The sequence below is a fragment of the Nycticebus coucang genome, chromosome 15, assembly GCF_027406575.1.
Source record: "Nycticebus coucang isolate mNycCou1 chromosome 15, mNycCou1.pri, whole genome shotgun sequence".
Classification (NCBI taxonomy): Eukaryota; Metazoa; Chordata; class Mammalia; order Primates; family Lorisidae; genus Nycticebus; species Nycticebus coucang.
In genome coordinates, this window is record NC_069794.1 from 34,771,991 (window position 1) to 34,785,718 (window position 13,728).

At 43.9% G+C, this 13,728-nt stretch overlaps 1 protein-coding gene across 4 annotated transcripts in view; it reads right to left on the minus strand.

The window, feature by feature from the left end:
- The window catches only part of LMO7 (LIM domain 7), a 207,164-nt gene extending 195,189 nt beyond the window's left edge, over window positions 1-11,975 (minus strand). For 2 of the 4 annotated variants that reach the window (XM_053564148.1, XM_053564149.1), the window contains exon 1: window positions 11,732-11,952. In XM_053564148.1, the coding sequence (XP_053420123.1) occupies window positions 11,732-11,800 (69 nt within the window). In that variant the 5' untranslated portion in view covers window positions 11,801-11,952. Of the gene's footprint in view, window positions 1-11,731 lie in introns of all 4 variants that reach the window. The other 2 variants (XM_053564144.1, XM_053564146.1) reach the window with 2 other exon arrangements.
- Between the last annotated feature and the right edge of the window lie 1,753 nt (window positions 11,976-13,728).

The window sequence follows — 13,728 nt, forward strand, 5'->3', positions numbered from 1 at the left end:
TGGCCTCAAATGCTTTTCCCAACCTCAGACTTGCTGCACATTTGCTGTCCAACACATTCACATTTATGCCTGTGCCACCCTGTGCCTGTCCCCTCCCTATCAGGCCAGTTTCAGAAGGTACCAGGACAGCGACTGTGCTACTGTTCGCTCCCCCCCCCCCACACACACACACACAATCTCTTAGCCCCGACCATCACAACATTAAGAAGTTACATAGGAGCATCTACTTACACTTTAGCATGAATTTACACTACATGCCCTATTAATTCTGATTTTTCCAGGCTTTTAAGTTTAGCTCCAATTGGGAATCGAGAAAACCAGTGAGACAGAGGAGGAATATACATGGAACAGCCAATAGTACAACAGTGTGTATGTGCCAAGATAGCAAGTAGGGTTATAAGACAGGGAGAGAAACAGAGGCAGACAAATGCAGTGGCTGGCCGGGCGCGGTGGCTCACGCTTGAAATCCTAGCACTCTGGGAGGCTGAGGAGGGTGGAAAGCCTGAGCTCAGGAGATTGAGACCGGCCTGAGCAAGAGCGAGACCTTGTCTCTAAAAAATAGCCAGCCACTGTGGCAGGTGCCTATAGTCCCAGCTGATCAGGAGGCTGAGACAGGAAGGATCTTGAGCCCAGGAAGGCTGCTGTGATCTATGACTTAATGGCATGCTACCCAAGTTGACAAAGTGAGACTCTGTCTCAAAAAAACAAACAAAAAATGCAATGGTTCAGAACTTGAGTTTTTCTATTACTGATAAATGTAATTTCAGATACTGGTTCTACCAATATTAGCTGCATGGTGTTGGAAATGTTTTCTCCTCCATTAAAAAAAAAAGTACAATAAAAAAATCATTTAGTTCTTGTAACTAGGAATAACCATTTTTTAAAAAGTTAAGAGAATGTCAGTTTGCAGCAAAACAGACCAGAGCTTTGGTTTCTCTTTTCCCTTCATTTCCTAACAGAGTTTTGCCAAAGCTTCCCCCTCTTCAGTTTTATGTGCTATTTCAAAATGAATCCTGAAAAAATTAGTGTAAGGTGCAGCACACTGAAAGCATGAGATGCACCTCTGATGCTTGAGTTGGAGAAGGTAGAAACTTTCCTATTCTCAAATCTTTTATTTCCAAACAGGCTAAATTTTTTTCTACTTGTCTGTCTCCAAATAGCACTGAGTACAGACCATGCTCAAATTGCAGGATACAACTCAGTAAGTTGTGAGGTGTTTTTTTTTCATGAATAATAACCCAATGTTTCATGATAATATATCCCTAGCACAGGATATTCAGCTAGAAAGACTTACATTCAAATTTTCTTGGGCATTTATCGTATCATACTTGCTTACTTTAGGGCATCTTTAGATTCGGTTAAACAAAGTTAATTTCTCTCCCTAAAACTTGATTTTTAAAAAAATTATGTTGAATTTGCTCACCTAGATCTAGAACTAAATTTAAAAAAAAAAAAAATCTCAAACAAAACCAGTTTCTCATATTGAGTGACACGTCACCAGTAAGTCATAACACAGGGGTAAAAAGATTTTTAAAGAATTAAAAGACATTTGTTCGTTTATCTACTGATTTATCCAACAAATATTAAGTGCCTGTTAAATACCTAGCATCAACTGAAGCTTGAAAATAAGTTACTGCATACAAGAAACTTATATTCTAGTGCTACTAACAGCCAAACACACACACGGTGCTAAAAAATTACATACACATTTAAAAAAAATGAGAAAGCTGTATGAAAATTGTAATACTCGAGTCATGTTTAACTTCAGCAATTATAAGAGGTGCAAGATATATGCAAGGTAACAAAAATCATCAGTATATGTTGAGTACTGCAATTTTAATACAGTTTTTTCCTTTCTTAAAAACGTGTGCATTTTTTTTTTTTTGGCACAGCATGTATAAATGCATTTATATATAAAATGCAAAGGCAAATGAGACTGGGGCAAGAAATCTGAGTATGGAGTGACAGGGAAGGCAGAGGGGTGGGAACTAGGAGGTATAGTTTAAGCTGAGATTTGAATAAGAAGAAAACACGGAAGCCTCAGCATAGAGAAGATAGATGAAGCTATGGACTTGATAACATCTGCTCAAGACAGAGCATACACAAAGAAAAGACAACATGGGAAGGTGAGCCCTTGGACACTCTACTGATTGAATAATTAGGATTCAAGAAAGAAAATTTAAAAATAATCAAAGGAAATAGGAGGAACACCCAGAGGGCAATGAGGGTAATGTCTTGAGAGGGAAGTCATCACCAAGTCTGCCCAACGCCTATGATAGACTGGTAATATTTTCTTCAGAGAATGGAGTAAATTCCAAATTGGTTCAACGATGCTCAAGAGGCAAAGGCAATACGTTTGCTTATTTTCCCCTTCTTTGGATAGAATGAGGAATTTCAGAATGAAAGTTTATAATGAGGTTGGCAATGGCCTCCCTTCCTTTAAATATTATGAAATAGTGGTATAACAAGGTCATTCAGATAATTCTTTCCCTGTTTGCACATATAAATCCAATTTCGATCTAGTTAAGAAGGCAAAAATCTTTGATCATGATCTCAGCTTCAGTACATACAAGTCGAAAGACATCAGAAAGTTTCCTCCACAAAAACATGACATACTTTGAAGCACTGTACAGGAACAGTCTACAATGTTTGGTGTGCATACTTTTATAAGTTGTCTTGTAGAAGAAACTACTTAGATATAATCTATCTCCTACTCTAGCTCAAAGTATAACTCAATGTTATCATATAAAATGTGGATTGCCTGAGCTCACAGGTTCAAGACCAACCTGAGCCAGAGTGAAACCTCATCTCTAAAAATAGCCAGGCACTGTGGCGGTTGCCTGTAGTCCCAGCTACTTGGGAGGCTGAGGCAAGAGAATCGTTTGGGCCCAAGAGTTTGAGGTTTCTGTGAGCTATGATACCACTCTACTAAAGGTAACAATGTGAAACTCTGTTTCAACAACAACAAAAAAATTCTTTTATAATACTTTGAATGGTTTATGGAGCACTAATCAATTCTATAAGATATATTCAAGAATGTAAATCTAAAGTCTACAAAGGCTTAAGAAATGCCTATCAGCAATTCTGTGACTTATATAATATTTGATCATCACGCACCTCCCAGGCACTAACATCACAAGAAAGAACCTGTGCTGGTGAGTAGGACTTGGATAGGACTTGTCATACACAGAAAAAGAAAAGTAATTAATCTTACAGCTTTAGATGGAATTCAGCCTGAGAGCCCATTCTCTTCCAGATTCTGAAATTCTCCACCACAATTAACTGGCCAGTGTCACTCTGGCAGTAAGGAACAGTGATTAAGAAGGCATTCCCACCAAGGGTGTATTGCACAGTCTACTGCATACTTCTTGGGTAAAGGACACAATTACAACTCAGACTTTAACCTTACAAAAGCAAACTACGTAACCTAATCGTAGGTGCCCCCATATTAACCTGAAATTAAAAAATAAATAAATAAAAGGCAGGTTGAGGCTGGGCACAGTGGCTCATGGCTCTTATCCTAGCATTCTGGGAGGCTGAGGGAGGAGGCTCACTTGAGCTCAGGAGTCCAAGACCAGCCTAAGCAAAAGCAAGATCCAGTCTCTCCTAAAAACAGAAAAATTGGCTGGATGACATGGCGGGCACCTATTGTCCCACCTACAGAGGAGGCTAAGGAAGGAGGATTTCTTGAGACCAGGAGAGTGAGGTTGCTGAGAGCTATGATGAAACCACAGCACTCTAGGCAAGACAACAGAGTGAGACTCTGTTCAAAAGGGGAGGGGGGAAGAGGAGGAGGAGGCAGGCTGTGGAGTCAAATTGCCTGTGTTTACATCCCCAACTACCACTTACTATCCCAGTGTTTCCTTGAGCAAAGTATTTAACCTCTCACCCCTCTCTTCCCTTATCTAAAAAACAAACCCTCAGGTAATAATAGTCCTTCATTATTAGGGTGTGCCAGGATCATGCCTTTGCCACATGTCTCACACAGAGCAGAAACCCAGACATCCTAGCTGCTCTGTCAGTGATTCACCTTCTCTTCTAAAACCTTCACTCACTACTTATCCTGGTGGAGAATGGTCCTTATTCATTAAAGGGTCTTCAAAATACTGAGTCCAAAGTCTTATTGAGACCCATCAGTGCCAGTTCTGCCGTCTGAATCCATACATAATTTCTAACCTTTCCTCCATGACAATCACCGTTGTGCTTGAAAACAGACATAACGTCTAGTGCTGGATACCAACACCACCGCAAAATGCACTTAAGTATCAAACTGAGCATTCTATGCCTAAAATTAAAACTGGTCTTCGAGCATCCTATTAGGGATATTTTATAATCTTTGGAAAGGCTATTTACAGGCTATTCATCTGTAGGGCTTGCTAATGCCCATCTCTCCAAGCAAAGTAGCAGACTGAGTGTGTTAACTCCATTTCAAAGTTGTGCATACATGACAGCTATTATCCTTAAGAGCTTTGAGTACATCAAACGTATTTTTAAAAAACACACCCAATAATTATCTTCTGAAACTGAAGAGTTAAATAGAGGTGAACATAATTTATCATTTCCTTGGGCTCAAATACATTTGTTATAATTAACAGCCTTAAGAGATGAGCCAACATCAATTAAAGAAGCCAACCTTTTGATTGGACACAAAACATTCATTCATTCGACAAGCATTTGAGAACGTTATGGCAGGAACCACAGGGCACAAGAACAGCATAAACAACTCAATCAGCAGACGGCAACTGGAAGAAACAGTTTACCTATGAAGATCATATTCTCCAAACTAAAAGGGCTGAGAGAATTGTTTTGATGCTGCTTAACATTTCTTTGTTTTTCTTAACATTTCTGAGCATTTACAAAGCTAGTGGTCTTCTATAGTTCAAATGCTCTTATGTTAAGAAGTAGTTTTTTTTTGTTGTTATGAGACAAGGTCTTACTCTGCTGCCCCCACTAGAGTGTAACAGCATCATCATAGTTCACAACAACACCTGGGCTTAAGTGACCCGCCTGCCTCAGCCTTCTGAGTAGCTGGGACTATAGGCACTCCCAGCTATTTTTTCTTTAATTTTTTTCTAGAGACAGGGTCTTGCTACATTGTTCAGTGGAGTCTTGAACTCCTGGCCTCAAGCAATCCTCCTGCCTCAGCCTCCCAAAGTGCTGGAATTACAAGTGTGAGCCACCACGTGGGCCAAGAAGCAGTTTTTAAAGGAAGGGTGGGAGGTGAAAGGAGCAGTTAGACTCATCAGCAGTCCCTGACTACCCAAAGCACTCAGTGTCCAGAGAGAAAGCCAGAGCCCTGTGCAGAAGGACAAGAAGCAGAGCAGACTGACGGCATCGGCACACTCCACACTCCCTGCCAGACACTGGGGACAGTGTTCCTCTCTCAGCCTAGACTTGAGAAATGTTTTAGAAATGGCTGAAGAAACACCTAGTGTTGAAGGTTTCCTGGCGATGGTTCATTGTAACTTCACTTAGAGGGGACAGAACTCTTCACTTCTCATTTATCCTTCCTCATTTCAGATAGCCTAATGAGTTATCTGTTACACGAATGTTTAATATTGCTAATAATCTGATACAAGGTAGAACCAACAGGCATATCTTTCATCTAATTTACAGAGAACATGCAAGCAGCAACTTCCAATTCCGGGCAGAATAGAGAAGCTGGTGCCCTTAACCCCTGCTCATGACTTCACATTGGCACAAAGCTTTTAGCGGATAACTTGCTGGTGTATATCAAGAATCATAACATCAGTCATTGTTTTTGAGCCTGTGTGTTCGCTTCTCTACCCTGTTTCAGGGGCACTCTGTTTTACACTTGATCTTACCCCGAAGGCCAAAAAGCAATGACACTTTCTCATTAAAGGTACAAGTTCTTTGTATTTTCCCCCACTTTCTGAAGGAGATCCATTTCCAGCTCTCAGAGCATCAGTCAGTACATTGGGAGGGTCCAGAATGACAGGCACTGTGCTGGAACCCTCCCTGTTCCTGTTTACACTTCCTGCAGTCAGGCTATTTTAATGCCATCCCTGCCCTGGCTCCTATTCGTGTGAATCAATTCCTTCCCAAGAGCATTTTATGAATCCTTTCATCTCTTGCCACTCCTCCCGTTTCCATGGTCCTTTCTTATTTGCCACATAAAGATATTATATTCAAGAAACAGCAAAATGCCACATAAAGGGGGAAAAATGGGAGAAAAAAGCAAGCATTGAGATATTTCTTGGCTATTCAAAACCACTCTGGGAAATCTATGGTGCTCATACTGGGAGAGTGCTTATCAGAGGGGCAAAGATTGATGTGCCCTTCTGCAAAGGACCTTTCTTGAGTAATAAAAATGTTCTATATGTTGACCGAGGTGCTATCTGCATGGGTATATACATGCGACAAGACTCCTGCAGCTGTACCCTTAAAATTAGTGCATTTCACTGCAAGTAAACATAACATCAGTAAGAATAAGCTACTCTGAGCAATCCTGAAGGCTGTGCTGTATGCAACTTCAAGATCTCACAATAAGCTAAAAAGCAAAAGTGCTCCAGCCTAGTGGGGCCAACATGTTAGCCCCAGCAGTCTCGGCTCAGATGCTTACCCCAACTTACCAGGCAGACTCAGGCTGCCTCCCCAGTGCTGTCACTACACACTGTGTAAGTGTCCATCATAGCAATTATCCAACTGCACCGCTGGGTTTGTCTGCACATCTGCTCCTGAGAGGGGATGCCTCTCTTTGAAGGTCCAGGTAAGTGGCTAAGAATTTGGGGATTGACTCCATAAACCCAACAAGTGCCTAGCACACAGTAGGTATTTTTTGAATGATTAAGTCAAGTCCCCATGACAGAAATCATCAAATAGAAGGCAGCAGCAGAGTGATGTGACTTAGGAACAGGGCTGAAGCAGAAGAGGAAATGCCGAGGACACGGGCAAGCACACGTTGGCACCCAGAGGAAGACACAGCCTATAGCGGGTCCCAACCAAACAACTGGGGAAACCTTAGTTTCTGTTGGGAGAATACATGGGTTCTGGTCCTTTAAATCCTATTTTGTTAAGGCTGTAACCTTAAGGTTGTATTTTTATTCCGTAAGCATTAGTCAGTTGTCATGCCAAACACTCAAGCAGAAGGTACTATTCCTGCCCTCAGTTAACTCCTAGTCTACTCTGGAAAAAAACAAATAGAATTATACTCAGAGGGCAAAAAGAGTAAGTAATACATGAGAGAAAGGAAGGAGCGGGGGCAGGTTTGGCAGTTCAGAAAAGGCTTCATCTAGAGGCTGATTTTCGCCCAAGGATGGAAGAATGAATGAAGGGCTATTCACCAACTGAGGAGTAACGGGTGTTCTACACATCAGTGGTTTTCAACTGGTGTGCCATACATAGCACCACCTTAGATGTACCACAAAAATTAAAAATTTTAAAGAATATTATTTTTGAAAGAAGTTCAAAGCACAGTAAGTGCTCCTTTTTTTGATCAACTTAATTTAAGTGTGCCGTGCATAGAAGTTTAACTATAGCTCAAGTGTGCCGTGAGATAAAAAGGTTGAAAACCACTGCCATACAGAAAAGCATGGAGGTGAGGAAACCCGCATCCTGCCTGTGAGGAAATAGCAATGGATCCAGGAGTGCTGAGTGCTAGACAGTCAGCCTCTCATGTAACCAGCACAACTACCATGGCAGTACAGGATTTAAGTAGAAAAGCCAGGACTTGAACAACAATTTGATTCCAGAATTGTGCTCTTCATCTCCCACTATCTGGCAACTATACAAGTAGTTATGGAGAAAAAGACAAAAAATAAAGATGGATACCCAGGCAGGAACCAGATTGTAAAGGGCCATGAATAGTTCATAAAGATTATTTAAATCTTTTCATGACTCCCCCAGAAAACAAGGAACAAAATCAGGTTTAGACTCTGAAAGAATGATTTGGACTGAAAATGCTAGGTTTAAGAACTGCTTTTCAATACTACAATTTTTAAACAAATATTCACCAACATAATGTTTTCAAGTTTAATATCTGTTGACTGAAATTACCAAAAATGCTTCCATGAATCCATTAACATTTTCAAATGAATGTTTTTGTCACTTTACATACATTTGAAAAACAATAGTACAAATCCATGAGACTTTCATTTATTCAGTCCACAATGCCAGTATGCACTGAGAATTCATGTACCCCAGGCAAACTCCTTCAGACTGGACTAAAGGTTAGCAACCATGAGCAGAAGGGATGCAGTTTACAGAGAAATGGGGAAATCATTTAGAAGGATTTTGCTAGGATCAATGAGAAACTCACAGAGTGCAATTCTTAAAAACACTTAGTACCAAAAGCAAACAAAGTATGTTAAAAGGTGGTGACCAGCAGACAGATCAGGGGAGGTAGAGAAACAGACCAATTACAATTAAGTGGAGAAAGACTCACATTCTAGTGCCAGACTTGGCAATGAGCTCAAGCTAGCATCTCTTACAAGGTGACAAGAAGACTGAAAGAATCAAACCCAGAGATAACAGGAAGGTTGGGTGAGCAGGAAGGTGGTAAATGAAGTTAGCCTGTTCTGCTCCAGACCTAAAAATTGCTGTTGTATTTAAACCTCAACTTAGATAGTAATATTAACTCACAGACTAGAAACTGAGACCAACCAACACAATGCTGCAAATCCAGTTTCCAATCTCATCAGTATTTTGTCTGTTTACTACAAGATTTCTCGATGCCCCAAAACAAAGAGAGCCAACTAGTGGGTATAGAAAATTAAAAAGTATTGAAGCAGAGAATTGAAATTAGAGAGTCCAGGCTCTATTTTCTACCACTTTATCACCCACTCCATGACCTTGCTTGTCTTTGCTTTCAATTACATTACTTGGTCTTAAATCAACATCTAATCACAAACCAGCCGTGCTATGTGCTTAATATTCCAAACAGCATTTCCAACCACATAACAGTCCAATAGCATTATGTTGAGGTATCCTAAAGGGTAGCATTCCTAAATTTGTTTTGGATCGCAAAATTAGGCCCTGAGTAGATAAACCAGTTTAGTAAATACACTCGAGTATGTAAGGACAATTTGAAATGCATAAAAACAGGACTCATAAAATGATAAATGTTGGCTGAGTAACAGCCATTACTCCTCACCTCGCTCTTTCTCCCTCACTCCAAAAAAAACTTTTAAATACTTTAACTTTGGTTATAAGAACAACATAGTAGCAATTTAAAATTACAGATGAAAAGAGAATGGCAAGGGCATACTGACATGGAGTCTTTCATCATTCGAAGTTTTACTAGGTTACTGGAGTTTCTTGACCTTGGAATATTTAAAGCTGGAGTTGAGAATAAAGGCAGCACATTAGATTATACATAAAACACACAAAGTAGGCGGCACCTGTGGCTCAAAGGAGTAGGGCACCGGCCCCATATGCCAGAGGTGGTTGGTTTCCAGCCCCAGCCAAAAACTACAAGAAAAAAAAAAAAAAAACACATGAAGTACTATATTATAATACATATGTATATATGTAATACATATACATATATAGCCCACTTGTGTTTCAATTATATGTAAAGGAGAGAGAAAGGACAAAAATGGAGCAAGAATATTAGCAAGCTGAAGAAAGAATATTTTATAAAGTACACACTGAAATCAACATTTTAAGTCCAAATTAGGGGTTCTTAGAATTATAGAGGTTGTGCCTGTGAGAGAGTCATCACTCTGCTTCTTTTGGCAAGAACAACATTTTAAAATATGCTTTTGTGGTTATGACAAAGCCAACCAGAGAGATAAATGTGGACACTAACCGGAGAAATAGAACAAACCTAACAGTCAACATACTGAGAATGCCCAGAGTATTCCAAAGCCTACTGTGAATAGGTAAATCATTCCTATGCCTTCAATGAAGGCAAACTTAGTGCTTTGCTGTGAGTGGCATGAGAAAAAAAAAGGCCAAATATTAATTTCATTAACTATATTAAAAGTAGACAATGCCTTTAGAAAGATTCAGCTTTCTGCTAATGAACAAAACGCATTATGTAGCCAAATCACTGCTGATAAACACCTGTGGGTAGACAGGTTGGGATGGGATTGGAAGATGAGCACACTGGCCAGGGCTTCTATCACAACACTGCATCACATACCAACTTCTCAAAGAAACCCTACAAAACTATGAGGAAGCTGGGACAAAATAAGAAATCTTAGATTTCAAAACTCTGCACAACTAAAAACAGAGAAGGGCGTGGAACCCTCCATAGTCACAAATTTCCTGAGGCAAACCCAAAGCACGCAGATGCAAAGTCCACAGGGGAGCTGTGTGTGACCAAAAATTGTCCCATTTCTTCCCTTCTCCGCCCTCCCTCCCTCCCTCACGCTGAAGCACAAGGCACATTGAATTTGTTTTCTAAAATTATGCAGAACAAACACTGCTAATGGAAAATTACAGTTTGCAAGCCTTGAATTTTCAAAGTTTATGAATGTGGGAAGTTAACTACATTGCTGGAATTTTTCCACTCTCATTTCAAAATATGGTTGTTTATTCCCTCAACCTCCTCACACCTTTCTAAATCACCTTCAGACTATCTCAAAATTCCAACTCAAAAAGACACCGAAAGATAATGTCTTACACCTTCCTACTGTAAGGTGGATGTTACTCACATTACACATTCTTTTATTTGCTGTAAGAAATGTTACATTTACAGTTTATCCTCTTCATTTTTTCCACATGCATACATGTTTTTCTTTAAAGAAAAATGAATTATTTTAAAATACCATTTGTTTTTGAGTACTTGAATATGTTGTTTTCCAGTAGAATAATCTCAAGCCTAATTTGAAAGTTTAAATACGTTGAATAAACCAGCACGTGGCATCAATAATTCCTAAATGACTCCAAGGCTGGTGCATGCAACAATTTCTTTAAAAAGCAGTTGTTTCTGATCCGCATCTGTTTGGAAGACCCTTTTTAGCTTCGTTTTAAAAGTCATCTTTTTCATCCAATAGGATGCGGGCTGGAAATCCTGCTGTTAACCTTCCCTACAGATGGACGGGGCCTCAAGGCACTGACAAGAGACCTCCACCTTTTCCCGGGAAAGAAGAGAGGGGAAGGGACGATCTGGCCAGGGAGGCGCAGCTGGGAAGTAAAAACCCTTCAGTACGTGGCTCCAGGGTATCTTAGTCCCATCAACGCCGAAAATGAATTAGAGGCCCGCCCTCACCACCACCACCCGGCTCGTCTGCCATCTTTCCAGGTGCGCATTAGGGTCTACGGTCCCACCCTCCGACCCACCCGTCCCCGCCGCCCCGCCCAACACACACGAAACACGCCCGCCTCTCGGTCAAGTTCGGGCACCCCCACGTCGAGCCACCCCAGAAGTGCACCGGAGACCCCTGACCCGAGGGCACTGCGCGCTCTGAGCTGTGCGGGGAAGACAGACGTCCCGGGAGAGCCGGAGCCCACCTGGGCTGGTCCTCGGGGATGCTCGTCCCGCACAGAGCAGCCAGCGCTCACCTTGGCCCCGGCAGAGGAGCTCGGGGACACCAGCGAGACCGTCGCGCGGCAGGCGCTGCAAAGTTAAGCCGACGTTAGGATGCAAGAGCAGCAGAACTTGCAAAGTCCCCCCAACCGCGCACACAAATCAGTTTCTCTGCGCCAGGTAGACGGCTGCTAGCGCGGAGGCTAAAGCGCCGGGTGGCGGGGGCCGCTGTCACCTCACCACACCGGCCCGGGCTAGCAAACTCGAGCGGAACAGAAACCAGTGAAAGGCACTCACCTCCACCCATCTCCGAGCCTCGGCGAACGCTAAGGAGCAGTCGGCCTCCGCCTCCTCCACCCCTTCCATGACTAGGGCAAGAGAGGGAGAGAGACTCAGCGGCTGAGCGCAAGAGGGGCAGGGGTGTCCCCACGCGTCGGGGTCCGGCTGGCGGGGAGGGGACACGGGCCGCGCCACCCGGGCCTCCGCTCCGCCTGCGAGACGCCCGAGCTCTCTTTCCTTTTGTTGTGCTCTGCAGTTTGCTAAGGTTTCAGCCCTTCAAAACTTGAAGACGTTGCTTTTTCTAAACTCCCGAAGGCGACCCAAGGAAGGCGGGGACCCGGGCAGCCCTGCAGGGGCGCGAGGTGAAGGGAGCGAAGAGAGGCAGCGCGAAGAACCAGCCCTGACTGCAATTTGAACTTCAAAAGTCGCTGAGCCGCCGCGTCCTCTCCGCAGTGGCCCCGCCCCAGCCCACCCGCCGCCTCCCCCGGGCCGGCGGAGTCCCCACTTCCGTCCGCCCCCACCCCGCCCCCACCCTCTGCGGTCGCGCTGTCTGGGCCGGGAGATGCCACAGTCCGCTGGGGGTGGGGTGGGGGGGAGACCCGGCCACGTTCCCGCTCCGCCCTCCGGCCCCTGCACCGCCGGAGGAGATGCGCCCCCGCGCCCGCATCCTCCCCGCCTCCGCCCGCCTGGCCGCCTTCCCGCTCCCGGGCGCCCTCTCGGCTCGCAGCCGCCGAGCCCGCGGGACATACCAGGAATAGCTGCACACAATTGCACCTTTCCAGGCCAAGAAACTTCTTCACTGGGGCCCGCCCGGCCCTTTGGCCCTCACCTGCAGCCGGACCCCGCTGCCCGGCGTGCGCTGTCCCCACCCCCGGGCTCCGCGCGCCTGCGGCCGCCCCGGCCCTCCTGATGGCAGGTGTGGGTAGTGGCCTCGGCACGTGCAGCCGGTTTGTCCCAGCCCGGGCCGGCCCCGCTCCGCCCGCTGCCAGGTGGGTGAGGTGGAAGGTTCTTGCCACTGAATCCCGGGCCCTCCGCAAAGGGTGCCCATAAGCGGGACAGCAACCTTGCGGGGCTCCGCCTGCGGCCAGCTGAGCCCAGTTCAGGCCATTCGAGGCCTTCACACCGGCCGGCCAAACCCCCACCCTCCGTGGTTTGGATACACAGGGGGCAGCGAGTTGACAGGCTGTTCGTATCCGTGGTAGTCCCTGGTAGGTGAGCAGGGCCAGAGCGCGGGAGGCAAACGGGTTGCCCGCCGCGTGTCCTTTTCACATGGCAGCCAAATCAGGTCTTTGGAAAGGAACCTGCTCCTCTCTCAAGTCCCTGGAACCTGGTTCCAAGCTCCTGGTTGGTGACTTCACCTCAGGAGGAAGATAAAGACCGGTTCTTAATCTCTACAAAGGAAGCAACTCCTTGTTTCTTATTTATTTTTCTGGTTGGTTGTTTATTTTTTGTGAAGAAAAACGTCAGACATAGAGCAGAGACACCAGTGCCTATATTTATCAAATGTTTACTTTTTTATTTTATTGTTTTTTTCAGTTGTTTACTTTTTGCCTTATTTACTTCGTCTCTTCTGCTGGAGAGTTTCGAAGTAAAGATAAATATTGTATTTCAGTCCCAAATGTTACAATATACATCTCATTTTTAAAAGGGTAACCATACCATTTTCCCATCTAACTAAAGCTAACAATAATTATCAAGTCATACCCAATCCAGACTAAATTTTCCCACCTGACCCCAAAATATCTTCTACAGCTGACTCAGACCAGGATCCAATCAATGGCACCCACTGCATTTGATTACATCTTTTTTTTTTTTTTTTTTTTTTTTGCTGGGGTTGGTTTTGAATCCGCCACCTCTGGCATATGGGGCCGGCCCCCTACTCCTTTGACCCATAGGCACTGCCCTTGACTACATCTTTTTTACCCTACAAGAGACTCCTTATTTTCCCCTCTCCCTCCTTTTCTGGAAGGACGTCTTGCTGAAGAAACCAGGGTGCTTTCTGGATTTGTCTTACA